Genomic DNA, 15,973 nt, shown 5'->3' with positions numbered 1-15,973 from the left:
TTTGGCATTCAACGTGAATCACTGCTAGTGAAAAAAAGGAATTCAACACACACCTGATAAACAAACATCTCTCAAATAATAAGCATGCAATTCAGTATAGATTACAAGCCATGCAATCAGAGACTCATTACTAAGTCCATATCTAGACTTCTGTCAAGACAGAATGTAAATTCTCTGGACAGTTGTCTAAATATCTCTTCAAGGAAAAAAAAAAAATCATGCTAGTAGCCAGTTAGAGCGGTTCTCTTCCAACTAATAGCTGGGGAAAACAAGCCATCCACAGCCATCACTCATTTGAGTCCTTTATTTAAAACATTACACTTCCTAAAAATATCTACAGATACCTATACGACCTTCACATTCCCATCTTCTATGTCTTTGGGGGGTTTTATGAGACCTGATCACACAGCTTTTAACAAATCAAAACCTCCATCTGCTAACGGAGATATCAATAGGACTATTGTGGTACAATTTTGAAAAACTAACAGACTCCCAAAATAAGTACAACAAGTAATAAATCATAAAACATCTAATTTTCTTTTCATTTTCTAATTTATTTTGGGTGTACAAATAATAGATTTATTTTTTTTTATTGTGAGAATAGTAATCTAATTCATTTCCAAAACATCACAGAATAATTCAGACTAGAGAACTCAGGAGTTCTCTAGTCTGACTGGCTGATCAAAGCTGGTCTGCTGAGAGGTTAGACCAGATTGAGATACCTTGTATGGGTAAGTCAAGTTTATGAGTTCCACTGCACTGGATTTTCCAGTGCATATTTTATAGATGACACCATGACAGCAGTCATATATTCATGATATAGATGATAAGAACATCATGCTTTTAAGGAAATAAGTTATCGTTTTTAAAACAACAATCCTGAAAAGAAGATGTGAATATTGTCCTCGAGCAAACGCCCCTTGCACACCCAGTTTATAAATTCCATTTGGATACTGGCTATTTTACATTTGTTTAAGAATCACTATGGCAAGTAAGAAAACTGGTCATTTTTCAGTCCTCTTCAAACCTCTACCATGTCCTATTAATTTCATGCTAAGACATAAATATTTCAGCACCCCTTTTTACCATATTGTTCAGCTGCTTGTACGTGAAGCCACTGGCTTCATTCATTCATCTTTCCTACAAGATGATTTCCTACAAGACTACATTGATTGCATAACATCTACAGATTATATTTGTGCTGTGGGAGTTGGAGTCCAACACTGCCACTGTGACTGTTTTTACCATATTACATTCTTTCTCTGTACATCTGCCCTTTGTGCATTTTCCTTGCTTGAAAATACCACAGTGCTTCAAGCATATCTCATGTTTAAGTTGGAAAGGCACAGGCAAAGGCAAGATGCCAAATTCAAGTAGCAAACTGTGAAGAGAAGGTTTCCCTAAAAGCTTTTAAAGTGCACAGAAGCAGAATATTGCATACATAAAGTACAGTCGAAGCTGTGTAGCATTCTGCAATGCAGTAAATATGAATTACACAGACAAAAGGTTTCTTGGTAGAATCTCCAATTTGGAAGTTTTGATCTAGTTGCCTGAAGTGTACAGATAATTAATTTGTTTACAAGCTGATGCTTTCAAAGGTTGAGTGAATTTCAATACCTGACACATGGTGTGTAGCTGGTAGACTCGACCTTTTCAAGCAATACAGTACATTCTGTGTAACAACATACTTGATAAGGAAAATTAGTTTATGGATGAATCACCAGAACTGTACATCTGTGTGTGCCTTAAACAGATCTCTGCAAGTTTCTGCATGCGATAATAAATAAAGAACATTAATTTATTTTTTTTTCCCAAGGAACATGTTCATGGGGTGAAACAACAAACTGGAAGAGAAAAGGGCAAAATACACAGGAATGAAAGTTAGAGGGCTCAAGGTAGCTTGGATAAATAAAGGCAGAGTCTGCAAGTACATGAGCACAACTCTTGACAAAACACTTCTCCTGTCCAGGGAAATGAGATGAAACCAAGTGGATGAGATTTGAATGGTAAGTACATTAAGCACAGAAAAGAAATGGAAAGACCTCAGGAAAAAGATCTTCTCTAACAGAAAACACCAAATACTCCCCAGGACACTCCACATCCACTTCAGGCACCTCAGTGAGGTCAGAGCTCCTGAAGGAGGGAAGAGATTGCAGTATGTGGCACAACAACCTACAAACATCAGAAGAGATAACTATCATGTGAAAGCACATTTACTCCTACATGCTTCTGAAAAATGAATATTCAAAGATTGTGCTAAAATTAAAATTTAAAATAATAATTTTTCAAAAAGACAGCAGAATATTTCTTTGTAGGCTTAATTTTTTGAGATAGAAATTTTTGTTTGACAAGACTTAGGGGTTATATATATATATTTATATACACACATCATTTTAGACATGCAGAAAAATGTGTTCAATAGCAAAGCTTTAAGCATAAACACTGATTTTGTGTTTCTTTTGTTGGGTTTTTTTTGTTTACTTCTTTTTTTTAAACACTCCAGTTAATTGAATGCAAACATATATCATCACACAATGACTTTTGTCTACTATTCTGCTTGATTATTTAACTTTCTCCTGCCTTACAACCATGAAAAAGACAAACTTAACTAAGCCTTGTGTTTCCTGCATTTACTAATTTTTAACTAATAACTATTTTACATCATTTATTTTCACAAGCTTCACATTATCTAATGATTTAATAAGCTAAAGATCTGATCTTGTCCATCACATTTCCTTCCTGCAATTATCTTAACCTTATAAGAGCAATAAAACCCTGTTGAACACTTATTAACTGCCTAACACTAATACAAACTCCAAGTATTCCACAAAACCCAGCTCGACCTTCACCATTCTTGCAACCTATTCCTACTAGATGCCACCACCAAATCACAGACAATTTTCTGCAATCTCATTTCTACACTTTTGTCCTGTTTGACAGAGTCATTCTGACTCAATACTGTACCTCATCTGCTGAAATCAAAAGGAAATAGGCTTTATTATGATGCCATCCAAACTCCTCTTTGACCATTGCAATACATGCAGCACTTACCACGAAACAGGAAAAGGAATTTAATCCTCAGATATCAGGAAAAAAAGCTCTAGTTGAAAAACTTAAATGTGATGTGGAGGTTTGACAAGGTTTTCTAAGGCTGACAAGACTTAGAACTTAGTTTCAGATAAACTCAAAATGCTCCAGAAGTTAGTTTTCCATTAAACTATCAAAAACTATCAAAATAGCAATGCAGACATGGATCCAAGTTAAACGTGTAAGTTTAAAACTAAAATTTAGGGTTCCTTTCAATTCAATTTGCCATCTTTTAGTGCTGTTAAATAAGAGAGGGCTGGAGTTAGCAATATAACCAGAAACATGAATGAACCAGAGCAGCAGGGGGAAACTGGGTACATCCAGCTTACAAATCTGTAGGGTGACATTTCAGAATGAAAACCACTTTGCACTCTGCACACCCTCAGTGTCTGCAAGCTGCTCTCACACCAGCAGCAGTGGGTGTGAGACATGACAAGTTCCTACTTCACTGGGTTACTCTGTACTTCCTGTATTAACCTGGGAGCACTGGACGCAGACCAAAGGGACCTTTGGTCGGGGAGATGCCGCGGACGATGCAGTCAAACAGAAAGCTGATCTGTTCCCCTTCAGCACAAGAGAGGAAAAAAACACCAGCCCCTGCAAGAAAGCACAACATAAATATGTATGATTTTCACCTGGAAACACTAGAAATATATTTAGCTGAAGCTATTTACAATATAGCAATCAAAAGAGTTTTAAGTGTGAGCCATGAAGAGAAGTCAACAAGATATTCTCCTGGGAAAAGAAATGGAAAATTCAGGTCAGCACACACACACACTCACCACAAACATACACATAAATTCAATAGCTGTCTAACAATTTATGCTAATGTTATGATATTGAGGCAGTTAAAGTAGTGTCCTAGAATCATAGAATGGCTTGGGTTGAAAGGGACCTTAAGGATCATCTAGTTTCAATCCCATCTGAATGTCAAAACAGACACCTTACTCTCAACAGCTGTCCAGGTCTTTTGTTCTTATTTACCCCTAAAATTTTGTAGGTCAAACACAACTATGCAGGAAGCGTCAGGGACAATTAAAGTGTCTTCAAAAGAATGAACCAAGTTAATTCTATTTTTAACCTGTTTTAAGCAAGAGAAGCTTTTTATATACTAACAAATTAAAATTTGGTTATATGGCTGGATTATAGTATAATTTTCCTAGACTAAGTCCTATGTGTCTATTATTAACAGACGTAATACAACTCCACAGGTTGTCATCAGATCTTTACCCTTTGCTCTATTCTGATATTTGCTTTCCATTCATTAAGAATAGCCCCAAGCAAAATTAGAATGAGATTCACTAAATAAACAAACAAGTTATGAGCTCCATGACATATGGCTGCATGAACAACACAAAAGACCAGGAGGGCTCCACTGAGCATTTTATAAATTGTCAGTCCAAATGTAAATCCCATCAGGGAAAAAAAAATTATTACCTTAAAACATCAGACAAAAGATCACCCCAGTAACCAGCAATTTTAGGGAAATAAAACTTCAATACCAGACAAAAAAGGAAATTAAGTTAGTATATGGACCTTGAAGAAGTGCTTCCACTTCACCAGAGTCAAGCATACTAGAAAACTCCAACATAAAATCTTAGACCTGCAGCAGGGTTTTGCACATTACTTTCCTTGTGACTCAGGCCCTAATCTGGACACATGTTTGACTTCTGCATGTCTCTAGCCAATTCTGAGTTGAACCTGCATTTTTTTCAATTTTACTCAAAGAAGCAGAACTGATCTTGACTAGAATGGCTTCATCCCCATCACTTTCCAAACATATGCCCTGTCATATCCAACAGGATACTCACATTTCACTTAAGAAATTGACAGCTTGACAAAGGGCTGGGGGATTCAAACAAAAAGGATAATGGAGAGGACCACAAACCACAACACCTACTTGAGTAAATTAGGTATAACCTAACCAGCAAGCTGTAAACTAATCTCTCTAGGAAAAACATATTCTGGTCCACACTCTTTTGTTATTCTCAATTTATGTCACATCTAGGTCTCTCTCAGTTTTTCTTAAATCTAGAATCAAGACAACATTGTTAGAGGCATCTTCATAACTTGATTTGTCACTCCACCACATTTGCATCTCTTCAGATCTTTCCTATCAAGAATTCTTCAGCCAAAGAAACATGAACACACCCTGGCTTCATGATGAGAGGCCATCTAGGAGACTGCAACACTAATCACACAGCCTGACAGATATGAAGGTTTCTGTTGGTGACTCACTTGCAGTCTTGCCCCATCTCTCCCCTTCCCAGGAGATGCCAAAGTCAGACTACATTGTATTAGGATAAAAAAATCCTGAGTGCAATGAATTCAGGAATTATCTGAAATTCAGCTTTTTCCAAAGAAAAAAGCTGACTCCTCCACCCTGAACAGAGTACAGAGAGTCTACAGTCACAGGACCTTTGCATTCCATGTAGCAAAAGCAAGCAGGATATAGACACAACATAGCAGAGGACATTCAGGTCTCAAGCACAGTGATATACTATGTGGCTTGATAATTCAGCAGAATCCTACACCTCCCTGTTGCCACTCAGGGAAAAAAAAAAAGATTTTTCAAATATTTCTGTACATAAGGAGTACATCTGGACCTCTTTGTTCTTTTATCACCTTTGTCAAGAGTGGCTTAAACACCTAAGAGGCTCTAGAAGCCTTTGACTTTAATGGAAACAAAGACAGTAAATGTGTGTGTGTGAGCTGGCTGCTTAACTCAAAGGATTTTTTCTGCAAATAACTATCAGTCATCTGGAAATCCCAAAACCAAATGTGATGACCTTTATATAACCAGTGCAAAGAGTGTATGTCCACGTGCATGTAGATACAAATCCAACAGAAAAATACAATAATCTCTTTGTAGATTCTATTATTCATATGAGCACCTTAATTGCTGACTGACTCTCACAGGAAACATTTTCCTTCTAGTTTTGGTAGGTAGAACTAGATTGCAAGGGAAGGAAGAAGTCTGAGGGTTCTTGCAAAAAACATCAAGGGAGATGAATGAGTGGGTAGGGCTTAACTAAAGCATACATAAAAGCAAGCGATTGCATTTTTTTTCCTACTTTCTTGAGAAAACTGAGAAATTCACTACTGGAAATCACATATCTCAGTCATGTGTTGGAACTGGTTTGGTGCACAGGCATTTAGAAGCCAAGGAATGTGTGGTATGCACAGTGTAATACCATGCAGCTGTTCACCAGACTGAAGGGCTCACTCAGCTCTCTCCATGGGCTATGAGACGTGGTGAAAAGCAGCCTCCAACCACTTGCACCAGACTGAAACACTCAGCCAGTCCTCTGTGCAGTCAGCAGTAAAGCATTGTACAGACCCTCAAACATACAGGACAAGTTGCCAATTCCATAAAACTTCCAAGTACTACTTAATTTTGCCAATGTTGATTTTAACTCATCATATTAAAAAGCAAACCCATGGGCAAACACACTTTGAAAATGGACAATTGCCAAAAATTACTTCAATCTCTGTAGTGTGTGTGAAAGTAGGGAGGAAGAGCCAGTTCTTTCCCATTAATTGCTTCTACTAACAGACAGTACTAGAGCTTGAAGCCTTTTAGCTGCAGGACAGGTAGGAACCACAGCAGCTCATTCCATGGCAATCAGCATGTACATCCCAACCCTGGCCTTGAGCAGCCCCCTTCAGAGGGGACCTCACACTGCTCTTCTCCGTGGGGAAAGTGACAGAGTATTCCGATTATTGAAAGATACAGGCATGACAACTTAAAATAGATAAATAGAGATAATGTTGGCTGTCTGCAGTAGGCCTAAGTAGGAGACAGCACAGAATATCTGCATATAAACAGAAGTTTCAATCTATACAACCCAGGATTTTTCAAAAAATTCCAGATCTTGCCCCAGTTTAACCACCCCTACTACTTCTCAACTTCAAATAAATGCAGAAGGGGAAACAAGAAAGGAAAGAAGGAAGGAAGTACCAAATCTTATCAAAGCACCAAAAGGATCACAGAAATATTCCTGCTTGTCCTGCAATTAACATTTGTTCTTTCAAAGGGCACTATGGATCTCACAAGTTCCTTTCTTCAAGGAGATGCTGTCAGAAAATATGAGGCAGTTTTAAACCAGGCTCTGGCAGCTAATCCTGAAGCACTTGAACATTGGAGAGCCTGAATTCTCATGGTGTTAATGTGCCCTTTTACTACCCTACTTGAATTTTTTCACACTGACCTCCAAGTGAAGATTCTCCTGGCAACTGATGCATGCTAATTGAGCTGAGAACTTGGGAAAGTGAGAGGCTCCTTTCTTCCAGCCTGTTCCTCCATGTAAACCTCTCAACTGACTGCTAGGCCAAGACACCAGCTTTTTTTGCAAATGGTGTGTGACTAAGCTTCAGCTTTAGAGAACAAAAATTTGGCCCAGGAAATAATTTATCTACAGCTTTCAGAAAAAGAAAAAAAAATTAACTTCCAGCAGTACAATTGTGATGTTAAGAGCAAGAGGAGTTCAGAAGGTAAATGTTCTTCTTCCTATTTTTAAATAAACTTGTGTGAACCATCTTGAAAATGCATCTAGACTCAATATTTGAAATCTCAGCATTATCTCAGATGGTTTCCCTCTTCCTGGATTGAGTACCAAAGCCTTTGGAGTTGAATTAAACCTTGATTTGTACTAGGCAACAGAACATAATGAAGTGTTTTATCTTTATAAAAACTTTTGTGAGGAAGCGTGAAACAGAAAGCTAAAACAAATTCGTATGCTTTTAGACCTCAGTTCTACCACAGATACACTCACAAAAGCTCTGCTTCAGTTTGAGGCTTCATGTCTTTTGTTATGGAGAGGCAATCACATCACAAGATTACTGGTTCCTTTTAATTAGGTATTTATTACAGTGATATTTAAACCTTAAATTCACTAATCCTCTGCACTCAGAGCTCTACAAGATGAATGTGAGCAAAGATATGGTTTAACCTGTAGGAAAGTAACATTCATAATAGAGTCTGCATAATATAATATTACACTTACGTGACAAGGTAATGGAGAGTGCTTTTGTTTAGGAATTAAAACAATTCTTCTGCAATAACATACCATTTTTTTTCCTGAACACTACTTGTTTGCCTCAAGAATTCCAGAAGAATGAGATAAAAGATATCTGAAGAAAGATGGTCTTTCTCTTTACCAGCACACTTCTGTCAAGAATAACCAGAGTTATATTTTTCTTTAGGTTCTATTTTCAAAAAGCCTTTTCTTATGGTGGCAATATTAAATCAAGTGTTTAGACTAAACACGTATTTAAATGTTGTTATGCCTGCGGATATGTTTGACTGCTTAGTTAAGGGCAACAACTCCTTTAACAAGATCAGCTTGAACTTGTAAAGAGTTTCCAACTGTGGCAGGCTATTTTGTACCAAACTGACTATGCTGTTCTCTCTGAATGCACACATGCAGGGGAAAGACAAACACCCTTTCATGGCAACTGAAAGATCTCAGCTATCAACACACACACTTCTTCAGAATGATCTACAAGGTAGTGGGACCTTTTCCAATGCACTTTTCTAATTCTGTTCACTTGTAACCTTAACAAAAAATAATGACTTCATATTTTTTTAAAAGCATGGACACAGGAGAGCTACCGATGAGCCCCTGTTTCTCACCAGAAACTAGTGTAAGTTTAAGGGAGGAAAAAAAAGAAAAACCACCATGGATAATGCAGGTTCCATCACCTCCAGTTCCTCATTTCACAGAATCATTAAGGCTGGAAAAGATCCTGTCATAAGCAAGTCCAACTTTTCACTGGACACCACCACGTCAGCTAAGTGCCATGTCCAGTCATTTCTTAAACACCTTCAGGGATGCTGATTTCATCACCTCTCTGGGCATCTCATTTCAATGCTTGACAACCCTTCCTGTGTAGAAATTCACAGCCTGAGGCCACTTCCTCTCATCATGACCCTTACGCCTGGGAGAAGAGACCAATCCCCACTGGGCCACACCCTCCATCAGGTCAGAAAGAGGTCAAGAACTTGGGTTTCCACTCCGTAGAAGTAGAGCAACCAGAATTTACATGCAGAACAACAATATGCAAGTCCCAGGAAGAATATTTTTGGATTTGGATCAACTCTGAAATCTTCTAATTTTTCAGTTTGTTTATTGAAAAAACTGTGCAAGTCAAACAACTTCACATCCAAACTGGCAATCTGCATATCCATCTGTGCTCACAGGCCATCAATTCAGCATGGCTTCAAACACTGCTTAAGAAACCAAAACCTTATTAGTAAAAACCTAACTATATGTTATTTTACCTGTGCATTTATTAACTATCCTTTTCAGATCTTGCATACATTTTATCTCATGTGAGAATTTGAGAAGTCCTAAATTGGCCATGGGAACAAGAGATTTATCTCCATATAAAGGTGTATCTTAGCTACTATGCTATGGAAATTAGCCTCAGCTTGCTTGCTTTCATTTTGACCCCAAAAATCACATGGCTCCACCCCATAGTTACAAAGCTGCTAACAGGGAAGGGACCAGAGAGTTGCTCTAACTTCAAGGAGTAAAAAGTCCTCTATGGGATTTAGAAATTAGCATTTACAAAATGAGAACATTGATGCTGCCTGAAACCTCAAAGTTCCATATCACTTTCCCCTCAGCAAACAAAATAATCAAACATAATTTAATAATCTGAACATTAATCCATTTTACCTTATCTCTTGCATGACACAAGCCATATAATTTCATTACCTTATTTTTGCTCTGTATTCAATAGCAGCTTTTGACTAAACATCTTCTGGAGAGCCACAGGGCAATTTTTAGCCAGGACTGCACATGGTCACATTTCCCCTGAACACCAGGGTTGAAGCCTGCAGAATCTACTCAGAACAGACCCTCTGATAAGAGGCTGCCTGTTTGACAAAGTGGCACAGCTGGTTCTGCAGTCTCCACTTGGAATGAGAGTGCATTTACATTTCTGCAAAAGGCATCAAGCAACATTCAGAGGACAGGTTCCATTTGTACTTACAGAAGCCGCACCTGGTGCCCCCTTCAAAGATGAATCCGTTCGGGACAGCCCCGTAGCGCCGCAGATCCGAGAGCTTCCACTGCCCCATGACACTGGGAGGAAGGTCCTTCACAAGGACAAGGATGTCATTGCAGAAATGCAGGGTAGCAGGCCCACTCTCTAGTTTTGTGCCAGGGGCTACAAAGACTTGAAATCTATGAACTATCAAATAAGGGAAAAAAAAAATTACTCCAGAATATACAAATGTTATGTAAGTCATTCTGTTCAGCTGTGGTACTTGGACCAAACCCTGCCCACACCATGAGACTCCGGCATAAAGATCTGCGTGGAGCACAGACAGCCACCTGTAAGTAGCTGTAAGGCCATCACTCTCTCTTATGCCAATTTAGGATTGGAAAAAATTCACCATATCTTGGCCTAATGTGATAAATTATTAAAGCTGCAATGCTACATGTATTTATCCTAAATCCTGCAGGCTAATCTCTATCTCAGATTAGTCAATCATCCAGCCCAGACGTCACGTACCTCTTTCATCCTTGCATCATTACATGGGTTGCTCTCTGTCTCCTCCTCTAACCTGTGTCTCTGATTTCCCACACGCACACACAAAAATAAAACGGTGCTCAAGGAGCCCAAAGGCCAAGGCTCACAGAACTAAACAAACCTCTCTATCACTGACTCATCTGCAACCTTTAATAAACCGCTTCACTTCCTCCCTAGCAGTAAAATGAGGAAAATTACATTTTTCCACCTTTGTGATTCTTTCATGAGTTGGTGATGGTAGATGCCAAGACATTTTAAATTACTAGAAAACTAAGTGATTTATAAGTAGCAAACACTTTTAGATGTCAGTTAATTTTTTCATATTTCACATCCTGAATTTTAAAAGAGTGGAGAAAGAAAGAGAAATAGCTATTCACTCAAGTTTACAAAATCCAGGTTCAAATCACAATCCCAGTATCATCTAATTGCAGCATCCTTACCTAAAGTAGTTGTTCTAGGCTGGTCTCCCATTTTCTCTTCCAGGGCTATTGCATTCTGAATAATAAGTTATTAGGATCACTTCAAGGGCTCAAATCTCAGTGTTTCAAAGGGAGCAATTTAAGTGAGCAAGCATATAATTCTCAAACAATTGTTTTGACCCCCACTACTGCTCTAGTTTCTTTCATATTGTGATTAGACACAAAAAAAAAAAAACCCAACCAACAAACAAAATAAAAACAAAAAACCCACAACCAATTTTTTTAAAAAACAAACAACATCTGTCTTGGTAGAGAGAAGCATCAAGACTCTTATATTTCCAGGAGGAGGTTTTTGGTGGTTTATCAAGAAGCAACATAGATTTAGTTTTTGGTTATGCATCAAAGATCACACAAACAGCTCCCTGCCTGTAAAATCTATTGGGTAACTTCCAGGTACTCTCAGTTCTTGCATCAACTCTTCCCTGTTTCTTGCCCAGGCCTCTTCAAGCATCACAAATTTCATCTGGGTCTGAGTCTTGCTTCTCATCTAACTGCTTGCTGTATTCTTAGTCACGATCAGAGCTGTAAGCCAACTCCTCATCTATGACATGCATTTGCTAAGTTCCCTGAGGCTCCAGCAGAATTAGCCACAAAGTCATTCGAGTGAAATGTGCAAGGAGACAGAGATAGATCTAACTAACCACAGCTCTGCTTACAGCTCTGCCAGCAGCCCTGCTAGGGAGCAAATCAATAGTCACACCATGTCCCCTTTTGGGCACGCAGTTGTTACGCAACCTGCTTAAACATCAGCTATCAAAAAGACAGCAAAACCACCGTGATCAATAATGCTCAGAAAGCAATCTTTAATGCCATTTGTACTGCTCTGCCCAGTTAACTCTGCCCAGTATTTTGCTGGCAATTAAACCATGGGAGAAGCAGCATGAGGATTCTTTCTGCCTCATAACTGAGGAATGAAGCCCACTCTTCACACAATCCGTTGCAAGTTACAACAGCTGCTGAAAACAAAGAGCTCCAGCCCAAGTTCTAGACCGCTGTCAAAATACAGCATACCCAACTCTGAACAAAGTAAAGGAAAAGCATATTTGAAAATAAAGCTTTTTCCATACACTGCTTTCTTGGTAAATTGTAAATTTTTTTCAAAATTCTCCCCAGCCTTTGACTTCTCTTACACTATAAAAAAAAAAAAAAGTGTGAAGACACAGAGCTGAGTATAACCCTGAACAAAAGGTACTACTTAAATCCATCATCACTTTCTTCAGCCCATCTTTTCTTTTTCACACCTATGCACTGACCTGCAGTACACTAACTTCTCAAAATGAGTTGTAAGCCCAAGCACATTCCAGCAATCACATTCACCTCAGCTGCTAAAAACTGAGAGAAAACACTGGGAACTCCAGTGTGAACGCCTCCATTCTGTGGTCCTCATTCAAGAACAGTGTCAGCTCCTTTCACTTTTTTTCTTTTGCTTCCCAGACTCTGAGGTCATCTCCTCTCCCTAGCCTATTTTTATCATCCAGCCACCTTATTTTCAAGGCACACAAAGGCACCCTTACTACACTTTAAGAAAAAACACCAGTCACCATCCTCTCTTCATCTACATCTTCTCTCTTTTCTATTTCTGTCTATTCAAACTAGACTCACCTTGACTTCATTCTCCTAATTGAACATGCACTGAATGACGAAATTCTGAAAAAAATTCAATTCTTTGGTTTATTCTCCTGCCCCTAAGATTTTTTTGCAATTAACTTTATACAAATTATTGCCAGTTCAACCAATTACACTTCTTTTCTTACTTCCGCATTTCTTCACTTCCACACATACAAATCTCTCCCACTTCACCTTTACTCCATGGCTGCACATGTCATGATCCAGTAGGCTCTACTCCTACCTCATTCACAGCTTTCCTTGGAAAAAACTCTTTGCTGCTTTTGCATGTCCTCCAATCCCAACCATAACCTTCACACCCAGATTCAGATTACTCCAGCACTATATCAAGTGCACGATCATAAAACACAGACCTACTCTGTTTTATTCAAGTACTCCTTCAGCTTTTAGGACAAGTCTATGCTATATATAGATCCCAAACCTAGTTTAAAAAACAACCAACCAAACAAAAAACAAAAAAAAAAAAAACCCCAAAGAACAAGCAAACAAACAAAAAAACCCCACCAAACCAGCACTGAAAGACGATAGAGCTGTATCATCAAAGTGCACCAACCACTCCAGCTACTCATACTTGTATTGTTCAGCAACCCCTCTAACCTTTCCTGTTATGCAAGGCTTCATATTTGATAGCCCTGAGAGGTACATCCACACATCTCACTTCTCATAATCCTACATATTTTTACTGTAAAATTTCCAGGGCATCTTTCCACACATGTACTGCAAAGGAACGAGCCCACAAACCCAACAGATGGCAGAGCATATGTAACAAATGATAAAGATTGCTAATGTGTGTCTCCCACACACCTACCCTCCTTCCCTAGTTATGACTAAACAAACATAAGACAGATACTATGGATTACCAACATTATCACTCTTTGTTCACCACAGTTCATTTTAGAGCTGCTAACCAAGAAAATAAAATAGGAGGAAAGAGAAAGGTGAAGTTAGCTGGAAAGAATGTGTCTGATGACATTCCTTAGTGCAAAAAAGTCTCTTTCTGAAATGGCACACTAGCAGCAATGAGAATTATCAATGCAACACCCAGTAGGCAGCTCAGCAAACTGGGCATGAACTGGCAAAATTCTACTCAGGACTTTGCATCTCTTAATTCAGGCTCCCCCTGAGTCCTTTTGCCTGAATCTCTGAGTCAGTTGTAGGACCAGAAGTAGAAATTTGACCACTTTGTTTTAAAGCTACATACCATCAGTGTCAAAATCAAAACCCCAAGTTAAGTGCTGTCACAGTTATCTGTCAGTACTGGATGGTACTGTAGTCAAAACCTATTGGAAGGGATACCTGCTTTAAAATCTAAGGGGGAGAACAATTTGTCCACTCTCAAACAAGTGACATTCTTGTCCTGAACTGTAGTTTTATTTGCATTTTAGCTTCACTTTTCTTTGGTTTTTTATCCCGTGGGGGGAAAAAAACAAAACGGTGTGAGAAGACAAAGGTTACCTTCCCCCAGACTGTAGCGTATTCGCACATCCCACGCATACATCGTTTCCTTGTTCTCAAATCCCAGCATCACAACTTGGGACAGACAGATGATGGCGAGCGTGTGATTCAGGCCCTCGTAGGAGAGCCCAGGATCCAAGCCACAGATGTCTTCTAAGGTCATGCTGATCCTCTCCTTATGCCCTTTCGCTCGTTCAGATTTATCCTTGTACACCAGCATGAGCAAACAGTCTAAAAGGAGCAAAACTGTCAGAGATGATGATGCAGAGCACAGACCATAACAAATTTCTCAGCACTCTGCTGCAATACAAAGGAGCTTTAGACAACTGCAGGATCAGCTCAACCAAGTCAATGTAAAACTCTGATTTCTTTTCCCAGCCCACCTCCAGGTAGTTTATAGACCTTGTTTTCAGGAAGCAAACACTGAAGATGTTTTAAAGATTAATCTGCAGGCTAAAAAATAGGGAGGTCAGTAATAAATCTTCTCCATTTTATTCAAAGTCCAGTGGCATTTCAGATCCTCTCCTGAGTCCAGTGGGGACTGACTCATTAATTCAGAGCATTAGGAGCTATGCTAGGATAGCTGTTCACATTACAGACTCTAAAGACCAAGAGGCTATTGTTGACTGTATTTTCATTAGAACATACTGAACCACAAATGAAATTCTTACAGTAGCTCACAGATTACCCAACCACTAAACAGCAAGCAGACTGCACTGCCAGATTGCTCCTGCCGGCTCAGGTTTCCTGGTTAAATGCTACGCAGCAGCCATTGCTAAAAATCATTATGTGCCACACCTTCTTTTATTTATTTATTTTTCAGTGTTTGCTTGTGTCACCAGTTGTTATTAACCCCTTCCCACAGGTGTTTATTACACAGTAACCATGCAATGGCAGAAACTCGTCCAAGAGCCATGGCCTCATGGGGAAAGTAAGCATTTCACCTCTCCCACCTTTTGCATTTATGACAAAAGCAGCCCTCCTTCCCCCACATTCATTTCCTATCACACAGCACTCAGATGTAGATTAAATTAATGGTCAGTATCAAAGCTGCAGCATCCACAGCTTAAGCTGAGCCACAAACCACAAAAGACAAAGACCCCCATGCACCATTTTACAAATACTGGGGGTGGTGCTCCCGGCCCTGCTGAGGTGCCCTGCAGCTCTCAGCTGGGCAAGGGACTGGCAAAATCTCCATCCACAGAGATGAAAAATGACTGAAAGACTGGACTGTCTACTAACTAATGCAGAGCTTTGCATGGATTCCCAATTGTCTTTGTGCACCTGTTAGCAAAAACAGCTGCAACCACGGTATTTAAACATTCTGCAAGACAGTTGTGTGTCTGAAGAACGGCTATGGTTTACATACCAAGAAAAGCAAATAACCAGGGGCTTTTTTAGTAAACCTGGCTAGATTAGCTAGAATAAAAATAGTATTCTTGAGGAATAAACTACATTATCAGTCAGGCTCCACTATCTACAGCCTCCAAAGCTAGCTTACTCACAATAGAAACTCAGGCCCATGTTCAAAAATCTGTGTGCTAGCTCTAGGACCAATAGATGCCCTTTCACACAGGGAAGTTTCACAGATTTAGATGAGATGAAGGTACTTAAAACACTAAAATATTACTGTAACAACTCAGGTAACAAAGAATTACTAAGAAGCCTTCAGTCTTTCTAGCAAGAGCCAGGAAAGGGTGACAAAATCCATTCTGCAGCAGTGCAGATTCATGTTTTCCAAGTGCGGGCAACATTTAGCCCTGGAAAGATACACTTTTGGGCTC

At 39.1% G+C, this 15,973-nt stretch overlaps 1 protein-coding gene across 1 annotated transcript in view; it reads right to left on the bottom strand.

The window, feature by feature from the left end:
• Positions 1-15,973, bottom strand: part of DOK7 (docking protein 7) — a 58,088-nt gene that overhangs the window by 40,804 nt on the left and 1,311 nt on the right. Inside the window, 3 exon segments of the mRNA XM_038135826.1 lie at positions 3,565-3,684; positions 10,087-10,287; positions 14,190-14,420. Coding sequence (XP_037991754.1) covers positions 3,565-3,684; positions 10,087-10,287; positions 14,190-14,420 — 552 coding nt within the window.

Source organism: Motacilla alba, chromosome 4 (genome assembly GCF_015832195.1).
Source record: "Motacilla alba alba isolate MOTALB_02 chromosome 4, Motacilla_alba_V1.0_pri, whole genome shotgun sequence".
NCBI classification, from domain to species: domain Eukaryota; kingdom Metazoa; phylum Chordata; class Aves; order Passeriformes; family Motacillidae; genus Motacilla; species Motacilla alba.
This window is presented reverse-complemented; position numbering and strand designations above follow the sequence as displayed.